Here is a 13,924-nt window from a genome sequence, read left to right on the forward strand (position 1 = left end):
TATATCTATGGTGTGAATGACCTCTTCCCCCTCTCTCTCCTCCCCTGAAGCCCTGTGGCAGTCATTCACTAGCGAGCAAAATCGTTTTAATTACTGGGCTGTCCTTCAAAATGCCATCATAGAACACTAATTAATGCCCCACTAATCTGCCTAAATATGCCCGGGCTAATTACGAAACATATGTCCACTTTTCACGGAGCACAATGTGAAGCAGATTCCATTAAAGACCAATTGAAATGCTGTGTTCGCCTATTCTGTTATTCCTGGTAGAAGATCATGGATCGACGATTCTGCTTATTTCTTTATATATTTAGGTTTTTAGATAGGTTTCTGAATATGTACACAGGGATAAGGAAGTAATTCCACAGTTTATCATCTCTAGAGCTTTGTCATCTTGTAGTTTTCTTGTAACATTCGTTGCGTGGAAATTGCACATAAGGTTTTTTAGCAGGAATGTTATCTTTTTCCGAACGTGGTCTTTTTGATTTGACTATTGTCGGGAGAAAGTACTTTCCTCTGCAAAGCCATACATACGATAACTTTATGTTATCTTGTGTCATGGAGTTACAACATCTGTATTTACCCTAAAAGAAATGAAATGGACATGGCTGACAGCTTGAACAATTTAAAAGTGTAACGTTCAAACTTAAAACCCAACTTTTCTCAAAAGCAAAAATGTTAGTAAGTCAGTAACTACAGTATACTATGAACTTGTTAGTCAGAATTGAGTCAACTTGGTACCCCCCCCCCCCCCCCCCTCATATAGTGATGGTAATAGTGAACTACATTTAGTCGTACACAGTCATACATACATACCTCTCACCATGTTGACACAGAAATTCATAACCTCATTCTGATCCCCTGCTTCCGCTTTTGTTAACAGTTGCATGACATTGTTTTTTTATTTGTTTTGTTTCTTTTTCATTTGAATCTTTTAATTTTCCATGGTGAAGCGCATTCTGGACATCTCTCCTCCGCTGTACCCTTTTCTGACTTACTGTTTCATTTGTTATCATTTGAGTTGTCCGGACTCATTTATTTGTTTATCTTGGTGCCCTCATCCACCCATCTACCAGGATAGAGCTGCTCCCTCCGTTTTGCCTCATCTTGTTGCCGCATGATATTTTGGTGGTTGAAAAAAAACAACAGTTCTCCTACTCATCTTCTTGTTTATGTTTTTTTGCGCCATTAAAGACTGATTCTGAAACATCCCCCATTTTCGATTTACAACAGGAAATGAAAGGCAACAAAATCTTTTCTTGCCATCATCCTTTTTTGGGCCTTGTGCAGGCAACCCCATTCTGTCTCAAGAAAGTTGTGTGTGAAAGAATGACTCCCGCCCCCACGACATCCGACCCCGACCCCAACCCAACCCCATCCAACCCCGCCTTCTTTCTCTCAGCCTTTCTGCATATACATGTCTGTTTTGAATGCAGATGGCATAAAAATAATTTTATTGCCACAAAGTATATCTGTTTTTCTATTCTATCTCTGTTGCTCCTAGTAGAAGGCATTTGTGGCATGCATACGTACGTGACTGTACAGTAGACTAGAAGACTAACTTCCTGTAACTTTCTCGGTGATTCCTCCTCCTTCTTGCTAATGCATGTGAATTTGATTGGCAGCCATTTTCTATGCTTCTAATTCCACCCATAACTTTGCTCTCAGGCTAACCCTGCCCCGCCCTGCCCACTGTTGTTATGTGTTTAGGGGCAACAGTGGTGGTTTAAAACCCAGCCACTGTCGCCCCTCCTTCTTCTGGTCTTGTTTCTGTGTCTGTGTTTGTCTGTGCATGTCTGCCAACCTGTTGTGTCTGTCCTTACTGTTTGTCTGTGATTGTTTTGTCTATGTTTTAAAACTGTCAACCTGAAACTACCCTCTGGTCCTGAGAGAGTTCCACAAGAAGGTGACAGGAACAGTGCAGGAACAGAATATTCTACACCTGGGGCTGACTCCATTTCAAGAACTACAGTTGTGCACTGTACCGGTCGATAAGTAGATGACAACACAATTAAGGACACTTCCCCTAACTTACTTTCTTATCAACCCTCGTTTAGACAGCTAAATCTACGATAGATGTTAGCCCCTTCAGTAGTTGACAAAGTGACTGATCAACCAGGAAGTCGCCATGCTCTTCAAGTCTCTTGTGAGGGGTCATCGTTACAAAAGATGCTGCTGATGATCAATCACTTTGGTTACCCTAACCAATTCGGCCAATCATTACATTGCACATTTACATTTTAGTCACTTGGCTGATGTTCTTATCCAGTACAACAATCGGCGACATTGTACATTCTTTTTCAAATAACCCAAAGAGCAGAGTGGCAGGTCGACAGGTACAGTAGAGAGTTAACATCACAGCGCCACTTTCAGTCTCACGGTGCCTGCATAAAACGAGGACACGGGACAGCCATCCAGCAGAAGGAGAAACGACATGAAATAAAATCTTATGAAATGTAACCGCGTGAGCCATTAGATTAGACTATCAACGATGATGAATAGGCCCAGCGATCTAATGGAGGACTAACCTAATTCTGCATGTCTCTTTAACACATGAGGCGGCAGGGAAACAGGGAAAGAAACGCCATTGAGGAGGCTGTGTTAGATCTGGAGCGATGTAGCCCCATGATTTCTTTATCGTAGCGCTGATGGTAGTGCTGATGATATGAAGGACCAGGACGAAGCAGGGGGGCGTCAGGCGGGCGACGGGCGCGATGAGGAGAGAGTGAACTGTGAGCGGGATGGATCAGTGACTCTCTCTCTCTCTCCCGCCTAGTGGCATTACGGTGGACCTTGGCTGGCTGGAGCTGCCGTCGTCAGGCCCCGTCGGGCTGACTGTCACTTCGACACAGGCCCCAGATCAGTTTAAAGGTTATTCAGCTGACATGTCATCGGAGCGGTGAGGTGAGCTTAATGGCCCTTCGACAAATCGACCGGCCGACAGGGGACTTGCTTTGCTGCTTTACACCGCGGTGGCTGGCTGGAGGATGCCAATTTAATAGGTCGGAGTTCACCCAGCCAGCCTGCCACACTGTCCTACAAAGGACAGCACAATCTGACAAAAAAAACATCCTAGCTATCTGCCATGAAGGGATAGGGCAGGAGGACACCCCCCTGAAAGTAAAATCTCTCCCCTGGGTTGTCTGCCATGTCCCACCCATACACGCGGATAAGGGACACCCCCATGAAAAAAAGACCCCCCCCACCCTTGTAGAGTAGGACATTGGTGCTTCCTCACAAACTGGTGAAGTCTTCTTGCTGTGTCTGTATTCTGACAAGCTGTCAATCTTCTCTTAAATGTATGCTGCTGAGATTTACCTCAAGCGGAAAATATGAACTTTTAAGTTAATGCTTGGTAGAAAGCTCAGACTTCCCACGATGTACCTGTATGTTATAATAAGCCCAGGTGCTGTATATCCCTTTTAATGCTCTGACAGTAAGGGCTGGATTCAATCAGATCCGCTTTAGCCGACATCCGCATAGCAGTTGTTTTGGCTGTGTCGGAGGTGGAACTGCATTAGAGCTGTCAAATCAAGAAGTGGCTCCTGGCATTATACCTAAAGCCGACATTGCCACATGAACAGAAATCCCATGCAGCCTTGTTTACAAGTTTGAACACTGGTATGTAAAGATGCAATCTACACCTTGATTAGGCTGATGGAAATCCTCCCTATTTTGTTTGTGATTTTTCTATTTTAGTGTCATTATTTCTATACAGCCTACACTTTCTCGCTCTGAACCTTGTCACGTGAGTGGGATGGGTGTGGCTTGGTGAGAAGGGTTGCAAGGGCAGCTGCTCACCGGTTTGACAACTCCAACTACCGCGTGTATCCTGGACATACGGCTAATAAAACCTGAAACTTGGGGAGGAGAGTTACTGCAGCTCTCTGCAGATCTTGACCAACATCCTGGTTCCCTAAGGATGATCGGGGTGGATGTACTGTATGTGTACGTGACCAATAACATTTGAGTTGATTTAGTCGAGGACGCTTTTGTTCAATCTGCTTTTGTCCCGTTCTGTCTGACTCATCCTACATCAGCGTTCGTCTGTCTGAAGGAACACTTTGTTTTTAAAGGATGGCGTCAGAATGTTAGTGCATCGTGCTGCTTCCCCATTTAGTCTCGAGGCTTTCTTTCGAGACTTCATCACCATGGGAGAAAGAAAGAGAGCGAGAAAAAGAGAAAGCAAACACTAACTAGTGTACCTCCAGGTCTGCTGAAGTGTACACTGTAGGCTTAGCACAAAGCCCCTCCGTCTTGACATTAGCTGAGAAAACGAATACGAACGGCGTCTCGTTAAGCAAACTCATTAGAACGTGCAGTGTTTGCGCTGAGGTAAAACACTGTGAAATGTGCAGCGCTAGTAAGAGAGCTAACGCAGAGGATTAAAGTGTTTACTAAAACGTCAAGGTCCTCTGGTAGGCTTTTGCTTCCCAGAGCCACACACACCTCTCAGAAACACAAACACACACAAACACTCTCTCTCACACCCAGGCAGCTCCCTTCGGATGGGATGCAAAGGTTTTGTTGATCTAGCAGGAAAGCTAACAATTGCCAAAAGCTTTTAGTTCAGGAATGAAGGAGTGAGCGTACGGATTCAAACAAGGCCAAGACGATACAGGGTAGATGGAGATAAACAGACTCTGAAATCACTTAGTGAGCGATGCTACTGTTTATCCAACAAGGCAGGTAGCCGATTCCTGATTAAAACATTACCATAGCCACACAATGGCAACAGAAATCCTGAATTGGTGTACAGAGCAGGGTACATTGTCTCTAGACTACACACCTGGGCTTGGCGGTGATCCACGGACCCTGTATGTTGTTGGCTAAATAACGTGACATGCACATTGACATCATAAGGCAAGTACCAACCAATAACACTAAAGATATTAAAGCTCTCTTTCATAGTGATAACCCTAAATATACCATTTCATCCACTCACATCTCTCAGAGAACTGTTCCAGAGCCAAAAGCAGAAGAACCTGGACTATAGATCTAAAAAGAAATGTTCTTGTCCCCATGGGGTCTGGATAGCCCCATCTCCTTGTGCCCTCTTGTGGAACTTCGTCAGAACATTGTTTATCTGTCAAGCAAAGGCTGTTGGATATGCATGAGCATAAAACTGAACTAAACTAAATGTAATAAAAGCCGACGTTAATTAATTCACTTCCAAGTTGATTAATTAGGTAAAGACTATGACAAATGGTTTTCCTTCTTCCTACCAGATGGTTAATGTAAGTAATAGTAAATGGTTCTTTGCCTGAAACAATATACCCTACAGCCTTTGGTAAATGACCTCTAGTGACCTTTAACCCCCTCCTGACACCATGACCCCCAGCTTGCTATACTGTTACTGTATATTACTCTCCCTAAATGCAACTTACTTAAAGCATGCACTAACCATGAATCTAATGGTAAAAACAACCAAAATATAAAATGTCCAATATTACCTAACCTCTCTCTGACGTACACCCAGATTGCACGCCTGTTTTGTGTTTTAAAAATACTAACAACAGATATGTATTTCATAAAGAAATAACTAATAATAATGTTATTATTATTAGTTACTATATGAAGGTGGTGACAATTTCCCCTACGAACTGTCCCTCCTCTCTATGTCTGCCTCAGTGTGTGCTTTCTGGTTGTTCATCTTTGATAGTGTGTGAGAATTTTTTATGCTTTGAATTTCTTGCTTGCCAATTGTTTTTTTGATTTGTCTGTTTGTACATATATGTAAATATACATATATGTGGATATCTATGTTAATTAATTACTGAAATTGCTCCAAATTACCTCTTTTACAATCTGATAATTAGCTTAGAAGTACTATTGATAATGTTATGAAGACATTAATTCTTAATGAGTACATTTCTTCATTTTTTCTTAATGATTTTGATTGGTCGACTGTGGTTGGAAATCCACAGCTCTGATTGGTTCCCCAAAACACCTGACTCATTATACAATAACAGATTACGAAATCATTTTATTAAGAAAAAATTGAAGAAAACTCAAATGCAAGTATCCTCACCACTATCTGTTTCAAATTGTTTCAAAGCTGTTCTTACACTGATATTTTCTTTCCTGTTATTTAAATTAGCAATTTTGATTACATTTGGATTAGAATTAATTCATTGATTATTAATTTGTGCATGGCAAAGAAAGAAGTTGCAGCTTAGGGTTTGTAAAAAAAAACTGTGTTGAAAGTGCTGTTCTCTTCTGTAGATGGGCATGTACATGCTCATGGTTTGTATGTCCCCATCCCTTCCTTACAGCCAAAAGCTCTAATGCCGCCCGGCCGCTTCGTGCCACCTTTACATGGACATGGCAACTGACGTACACATTCACCCCCATCTATGTCATTTTTTACCTAGTCTGTTCATAGGTCTCCCTCCCCCCTCCCACCCCCCAACCCCCTTTCCATAGAGAAGTAAAGATACAGTCATCCATTCGTTCAAAAGTAATGAACAACGAAGTTCAAGTTAAAGGAGAAAAAAAACGCTCAATAATCAGACTGTAGATATTTATGGAGAAGCTACTTAAAAGCAGCTTATCTCTCACAAAGCCAAGACTTATCTATAGATGTACAGTTTTCTTTTTATAAAAACAAAAACGACTAAGTTTAAAAAAAAAAAATAATATCCTGAACAGAATGGTGAAGATTATTTTTCATGTCATGATGTGTGGATGTATGTGTTGTTTCCTCCCTGTACCATCCTGTCTAAAAGAGAAATAACTTACTCAATTAATCAAAATTGTTCAAAAGAAACTAACCTAACTTGTCCAAAAGCATTCTCACACAACTTTCTTTTGTAAATTGTTTTCTTCCTGCCAAAATCATGCGGGCAATTTGTTGATGTAAGTGCACAAAATTGATGGTATGCTTTCTTCCTTTTGAAAACTATTTTTTTGTAGGCTCTATTATGATTTTTCAAGCTGACTTTATTTCACCTCTTTCTACGTACTAATCCATCTTATGGATAAATCTATCTGTGCCTTTAGTTTGTGAATGTTGAAGAAGTTTGCTCTAACTGTTTGACAGTCTGAACTGTGTTTGCTTTTGCTTTACGTATTTTTTACCCCTTTGTTTTCTTTTGTATCATTTTTTATTGTTATTGGAGATTTGCATCTTCTTTTAGTGCCCTGTTTGTGACGAGCCTTTGCAGTGTATAAGCTAGCCACCTTGGCAAGAGGTTTATGCAGATTCAACCGACATCTGAATGTTACTTTTGAATGTTTTTAGAAACAAACCTAATAGTAAAATACTATAATAAAGGACAAGAGAAGATAATAGAAATGATAGATACATAGGCTAACTGCCATGTTCCAAGACTAGCCAAGAACATACATACAGTAACTGATACTGATATAATACACTTGACAATAAATAAAAGCAGAACATTCAGTTGTTGTTGTTGAACTGTCAGGTGACTTTGTGCCATTGTGGTAACTGTATAAGATAAGTCAAAAGGCAAGGGGCTAGTGGTGGAAGCCTACTGAAGTCACCATAGAGAAAACATGAATATAAGAAGAAATATTTTGCTCAGTTTCATTGAATTAGACCCTAACAATAGATACAGAAAGTTTAGCCTGGTCTCTGCACCCTAGAGGAACCCGACAAGGTTAACCACTATCTCCATTATTATTTACATTGGCCAATAATCCAAACCCACGTGGGATAGCAATTTCTCACTTCATGCTGATTCCCTATTGCTTTATATTAGGAATGCAGAGAAGTCAGTAGCTACAAAAACTACAAGACTATAGAGCAAGCTATCTTTGCCTTTCAGCAAAACTTGAGCATTATTAGTTAAAACAGGGGTGGGCAATTCCAGTTCTCGAGGACCTGATTGGTGTCACAGTTTTGTCCCAGCCCCAACTAACACACCTGACTCCAATAATCACCTAATCATGATCTTAGTTTAGAATGACATTTGATTAATCAGCTGTGTTCTAGGGATGGAGAAAAGGTGTGACACCAATCAGGCCATCGAGGACTAGAGTTCCTCACCCCTGAGTTAGAACATACACTGAGTGTACAAAACATTAGGAACTCCTTCCTAAAATTGAGTTGCACCCCCTTATGCCCTCAGAACAGTCTCAATTCGTTGGGGCATGGACTGTACAAGGTGTCGAAGGCATTCCACAGTGATGCTGGCCCATGTTGACTCCAATGCTTCTGACAGTTGTGTCAAGTTGGCTGGATGCCCTTTAGGTGGTGGACCGTTCTTGATACACACAGGAAACTGTTGAGCGTGAAAAACCCAGCAGCATTGCTGTTCTTGACACACTCAACCCGGTGCGCCTGGGACCTACTACGATACCCCATTCAAAGGCACTTAAATCTTTAGTCTTGCCCTTTCACCCTCTTCATGTCAAATCAAATCAAATTGTATTAGTTACATGCGCCGAATACAACAGGTGTAGACCTTACAGTGAAATGCTTACTTATGAGCCCCTAACCAACAATGCAGTTTAAAAAAACATGAATAAGAAATAAAAGTAACAAGTTAAAGAGCAGCAGTAAAATAACAATAGCGAGACTATATACAGGGGATACCAGTACAGAGTCAATGTGGAGACTATATACAGGGGATATCAGTACAGAGTCAATGTGGAGACTATATACAGGGGATACCAGTACAGAGTCCATGTGGAGACTATATACAGGGGATACCAGTACAGAGTCCATGTGGAGACTATATACAGGGGATACCAGTACAGAGTCAATGTGGAGACTATATACAGGGGATATCAGTACATAGTCAATGTGGAGACTATATACAGGGGATATTAGTACAGAGTCCATGTGGAGACTATATACAGGGGATATTAGTACAGAGTCAATGTGGAGACTATATACAAGGGATACCAGTACAGAGTCCATGTGGAGACTATATATAGGGGATACCAGTACAGAGTCAATGTGGAGACTATATACAGGGGATATCAGTACAGAGTCAATGTGGAGACTATATACAGGGGATATTAGTACAGAGTCAATGTGGAGACTATATACAGGGGATACCAGTACAGAGTCCATGTGGAGACTATATACAAGGGATACCAGTACAGAGTCCATGTGGAGACTATATATAGGGGATACCAGTACAGAGTCAATGTGGAGACTATATACAAGGGATACCAGTACAGAGTCCATGTGGAGACTATATATAGGGGATACCAGTACAGAGTCCATGTGGAGACTATATACAAGGGATACCAGTACAGAGTCAATGTGGAGACTATATACAAGGGATACCAGTACAGAGTCCATGTGGAGACTATATATAGGGGATACCAGTACAGAGTCAATATGGAGACTATATACAGGGGATATCAGTACAGAGTCAATGTGGAGACTATATACAGGGGATATTAGTACAGAGTCAATGTGGAGACTATATACAGGGGATACCAGTACAGAGTCCATGTGGAGACTATATACAGGGGATACCAGTACAGAGTCCATGTGGAGACTATATACAGGGGATACCAGTACAGAGTCAATGTGGAGACTATATACAGGGGGTACCAGTACAGAGTCAATGTGGAGACTATATACAGGGGATACCAGTACAGAGTCCATGTGGAGACTATATACAGGGGATATCAGTACAGAGTCAATGTGGAGACTATATACAGGGGATACCAGTACAGAGTCAATGTGCGGGGGCACCGGTTAGTTGAGGTAATATGTACATGTAGGTAGAGTTATTATTAGATGATAACGACAGAGAGTAGCAGCAGTATAAAGGGGGGGGGGGGGGGGACAATGCAAATAGTCTGGGTGGCCATTTGATTAGGTGTTCAGGAGTCTTATAACTTGGGGGTAGAAGCTGTTTAGAAGCCTCTTGGACCTCTTAATGGCACACATACACAATCCATGTCTCAATTGTCTCAAGGATTAAAAATCCTTCTTTAAACTGTTTCCTCCCCTTCATCTACACTGATTGAAGTGGATTTAAGTGACACCAATAAGGGAGCATAGCTTTCACCTGGATTCACCTGGTCAGTCTGTCATGGAAAGAACATTTTGTACAGTCAGTGTATTTCTCAAGCTTATATTGTATCCAGACAGCCAGACAGTGGCAACGCTAGACCAGACCGAATCAATACAGTTGCACCCTGGTGTGTAGGTTCCAGAGCTACAAAGCCAGCAACGATAATGATATCTCTGTCCACAAAAAGAGTACACTTGTTATTGAACTTGAAGTGTAGGAGTTGTAGGTGTGGTAAAAAGTATGTTTGATATTTTGGCTCACCCTTGCACATCCCTTGCAGCCTTTTGATGCAATGTATACATTTTTATGGCTATTGTTTCTTTTCAGTTTATGGTCTTGTTTGGTTGGTTGGTTCTGGTTTCATTGAATTTGCACTGGTATAGTATTTTCTGTTCTTTATTATTTTTCTTTAATGTTGACATGATTTCCTTTTGTTTGTCTTTTGTTACGCTTTGCTTTTTATGTTTGTTGTAATTACTATCCGGTGTTTGATTGATTAGCTATTGTCTGCGTTCAGAACGTCATGCATGTCCTCTAACGTGTCTCTTTTCTGTTTCTGTTTGCAGGAGGGGAGTTAGTCATCCCCGTACTTGTAGAGGATCCCATAGACATCCCTCCTGTCTCCACCCATTCTCCTTTCATCCCCCTCCCCCCAACCCTCCGCCCCGTCCTCACCATTATCGAGGCCACCAAAGAGTCCCTGCCCATGGCCACTGAGGCGGGGGTACCTTGCTTGTCGGACCGAGGCAGCGATGATTGTGATGATGGTCTTGATGGTGGTGGTGGTGATGATGATGATGATGATGATGCAATGGTGATATCGGGGTTTGGCTCTGGCGAAGCTTTCGACTCTAGCCTGCCCCCCACTGACGATGAAGATTTTTACACCACCTTCTCCCTGGTAACAGATAAGATCTTGACCACGTCGGCCTATGAAGGTGGCTACAAAGCTCTCGCGCCCAAGTGGGAGGCCAAGGACTTGAGGCCTAGCAAAGCCTCAGAGGCGGGTAGGACTACACCCACCCCGCCTCTACCCAACCTCGGGGGCACTGTAGCAGAGGCATCCCTCCCCTCGGACGGCACGCCGCCCAAACTGCCCGCCGGGAAAATGGACAACCGCGAGGTGATCAAACCCCTACAGCCAGACATTGTCCTGCTGCCTCTGCCGACCACGTCCTTCGACCTGGACGGCACCAAGCCCCGCGGGCCTCTCATCACCTCGCCCATGCTACGCACGGTGCCTGCCACGTTACCCACCGTACCCGTCGTAAGGCGGGTACCCCCTGGGGCCTCGGAGGTGATACGAGAATCCAGCAGCACAACAGGCATGGTGGTGGGCATCGTCTCGGCCGCAGCACTCTGCATCCTCATCCTCCTCTACGCCATGTACAAGTACAGGAACAGAGACGAAGGCTCCTACCAGGTAGACGAGACACGGAATTACATCAGCAACTCGGCACAGACCAACGGCGCCGTGGTGAAAGATAAAACGCCCAGCGGGGGCAGTGGTGCCAAGGGAGCCAGCAGCAAGAGACCGAAAGACAAGGATAAGGAATACTATGTATAGAAAAAAATCAACCATTCCCGAATGCAAACAAAAAAATATTTAAAAAACTGTTTGGAGAAAATACCATATTGACAGTACCATATTGGGAGCTGTAATTCAAAAAGGAAAACAAAATCTGCTCATGAGAACTCAAAGTGAATGAGTCCAAGTTGAAACATTTTCAAATGTACTGTGACCTAAAAGCACACTATGGTAAGCATACAGAGAAACAGGCTGATAGGGACACTACTATAAGAGACCTTGTTGTGACGAGATGACGGAGCTCTGTCCGGAGTCGTTGCCAGAGGTTTGGCAGTGTAAGATACTTCACTGTTACTTCGCTATCCCTCCCAAGTGACTGTCAGAGATGTGTGATCCTTGGCGTAAACAACCTTGTCCATTGTAAACCTGTAAAATAACAAAACAAACCATTATTTCGGCCATTCTGAGCATGCATGTGAGATGTATGTGACGTGGTGCTGGCATCTGTGTGAGGGACCTGAAGATAAGAACGAATGGTCAGTTAAAGATAAAGTTTGAAAGACAAAACATAATTAGCATAAAACATTTCCATTTCTATGCCTAGCATTGATATGAGGGAAGGTATGTGTCTGGTGGTTAAGGTGTATTTCTTCCACCCTATGTTTTTTGAGGGATGAGACATTGTCAGGGCTGACCAGTCAATGCTTAATAATGAATGGTAGTGCAGTAATGTATCTCAATTTTTTTTAAACATTTTTTCCTCCCACCGGTCTCAAATAAGGATTTGAAATCGACAGTATGCATGACATCCACAATCAAGAGGGTATTCAACCACACTAGAGTGGATGCAGCAGGCAAAATGCTATGTTTATTGTATTATATACTTTACAGAACATTAGATCCCAGATAGCATTTTTATTTCAATTTATTTTGTTTTCCATAGAACACTGATTCAGTTATTTGTTACGTTCTGTTAGTCCCATTTCTCAGTGTGTGGAGGTTTATTGAACGTCGTGACGTCGGAGAGATTTTTGGTACAATATTGAAAACAATGTGGCTAACGAAGACGTGACCAATGTGAAAAAGTTTTGCATTTTTTTTTCTGTTGTCACAGTCAACTGTGTCAAAACGACAACTATGTTTACATATGTTATTGCATCATAGCCGTCGTCCTTTGCAGGTCAATATTGTACATAACATTCGATTTTTTTTTGTATTGTACAGACAGATCATTTGAGCTGATTTATTTTTCTCAGTGTACTACAATAGATGACAAAAAAAATCAAACCTTTTTTTGGATGTTGAGAAAGTGATCATTGGAGAAAGACTGGAGAAAGTGATGCTGTACTTGCATTTTGTTTGTAAGGAGAGGAGGAACATGTTGATAAGTTAGAAAATCTAGTATTTTTGGATGATGTTTCTAAAAACGCATGAATATTTGACCAATGGGAGAAGTCAATCGATATTGTACAAGGGCCTCCTGATTTTGGATTATGTTGATTGCTTATTTGTTTTTTTGTTTTTTTTACATAAAAACAGTGAAGAGAAACCTAATAATAAAGAAAGAATCTGGTGGAGTTTTGAGACCCAGTACTGGCACCTTACTAAGATACAGGATTATGTTGTTTTTACTGTGATGTCTATGTTCCTTCCTTTCGGTTGTTGCTGTTCTTTTATGTTTATGTTTCTTATTGTGCAGTTTTCATTTCAATTCCTATCATTTTTATGACAGTTTGGGCTGGCAGCACATTTTTTTTGTATTTATTTATTACTTAATATATTTGATTGTGTCCTGTTCAGCAAATCTCAAGTCGTTGTGCACATTCATTTGGATTTTGTGTTGTTATTGCTGCTTTTCAACCCATTAATAAATCCCAGCAATAAAATGTTCTTCCCCAAGTTTTCAATGGTAGATGATGGTTAGCTGTCTGTCCTGTGGTGTGAGTGTGAATATATAAATATAAAAAAAGAGTATAGGCATGAATGGAAGGGGAAAAGAATGAGAAAGAGAAAGAGAAATAAAAAGAAAAATGGTTGACATGGAGAGGGTTTACGAGCTTTTAGAAGTACATTCATCAGTAACAGAGCACAAGAGACAAGATTTGTTTTCTCAACCTGTGTCCATTACCTAAATCATCTTATTCCAAAATGGATGAATGATTTCTTTCCATTAAAAGTAGGGCAGGGGCGATACCAGTATCGCGATACTCGTTAGAATCGTGGCAAAGAAACAAAACACAAAGCGGATTTAACTTCTTTAGGAAAACAGCCCTAATGCTGGAAACAAACATCCTTATGTTGTCATCCAGAGTCATATTTATTTTCTAATCTAGAACACATCATATTTTATATACAGCAGGTTTTTTGAGGACCAAAGAGTTTGGCCTGCTTA

The 13,924-nt window shown here is 41.6% G+C and overlaps 1 protein-coding gene across 5 annotated transcripts in view; it reads left to right on the forward strand.

Annotated features, from left to right (window-relative positions):
• Positions 1-13,434, forward strand: part of LOC115107493 (neurexin-3b-like) — a 357,997-nt gene extending 344,563 nt beyond the window's left edge. For 4 of the 5 annotated variants that reach the window (XM_065008838.1, XM_065008839.1, XM_065008840.1 and 1 more), the window contains one exon: positions 10,571-13,434. In XM_065008838.1, the coding sequence (XP_064864910.1) occupies positions 10,571-11,571 (1,001 nt within the window). In that variant the 3' untranslated portion in view covers positions 11,572-13,434. Of the gene's footprint in view, positions 1-6,275; positions 6,859-10,570 lie in introns of all 5 variants that reach the window. The other variant, XR_010460882.1, reaches the window with a different exon arrangement.
• The last annotated feature ends 490 nt before the right edge of the window (positions 13,435-13,924 follow it).

The sequence above is a fragment of the Oncorhynchus nerka genome, linkage group LG24, assembly GCF_034236695.1.
Source record: "Oncorhynchus nerka isolate Pitt River linkage group LG24, Oner_Uvic_2.0, whole genome shotgun sequence".
NCBI classification, from domain to species: domain Eukaryota; kingdom Metazoa; phylum Chordata; class Actinopteri; order Salmoniformes; family Salmonidae; genus Oncorhynchus; species Oncorhynchus nerka.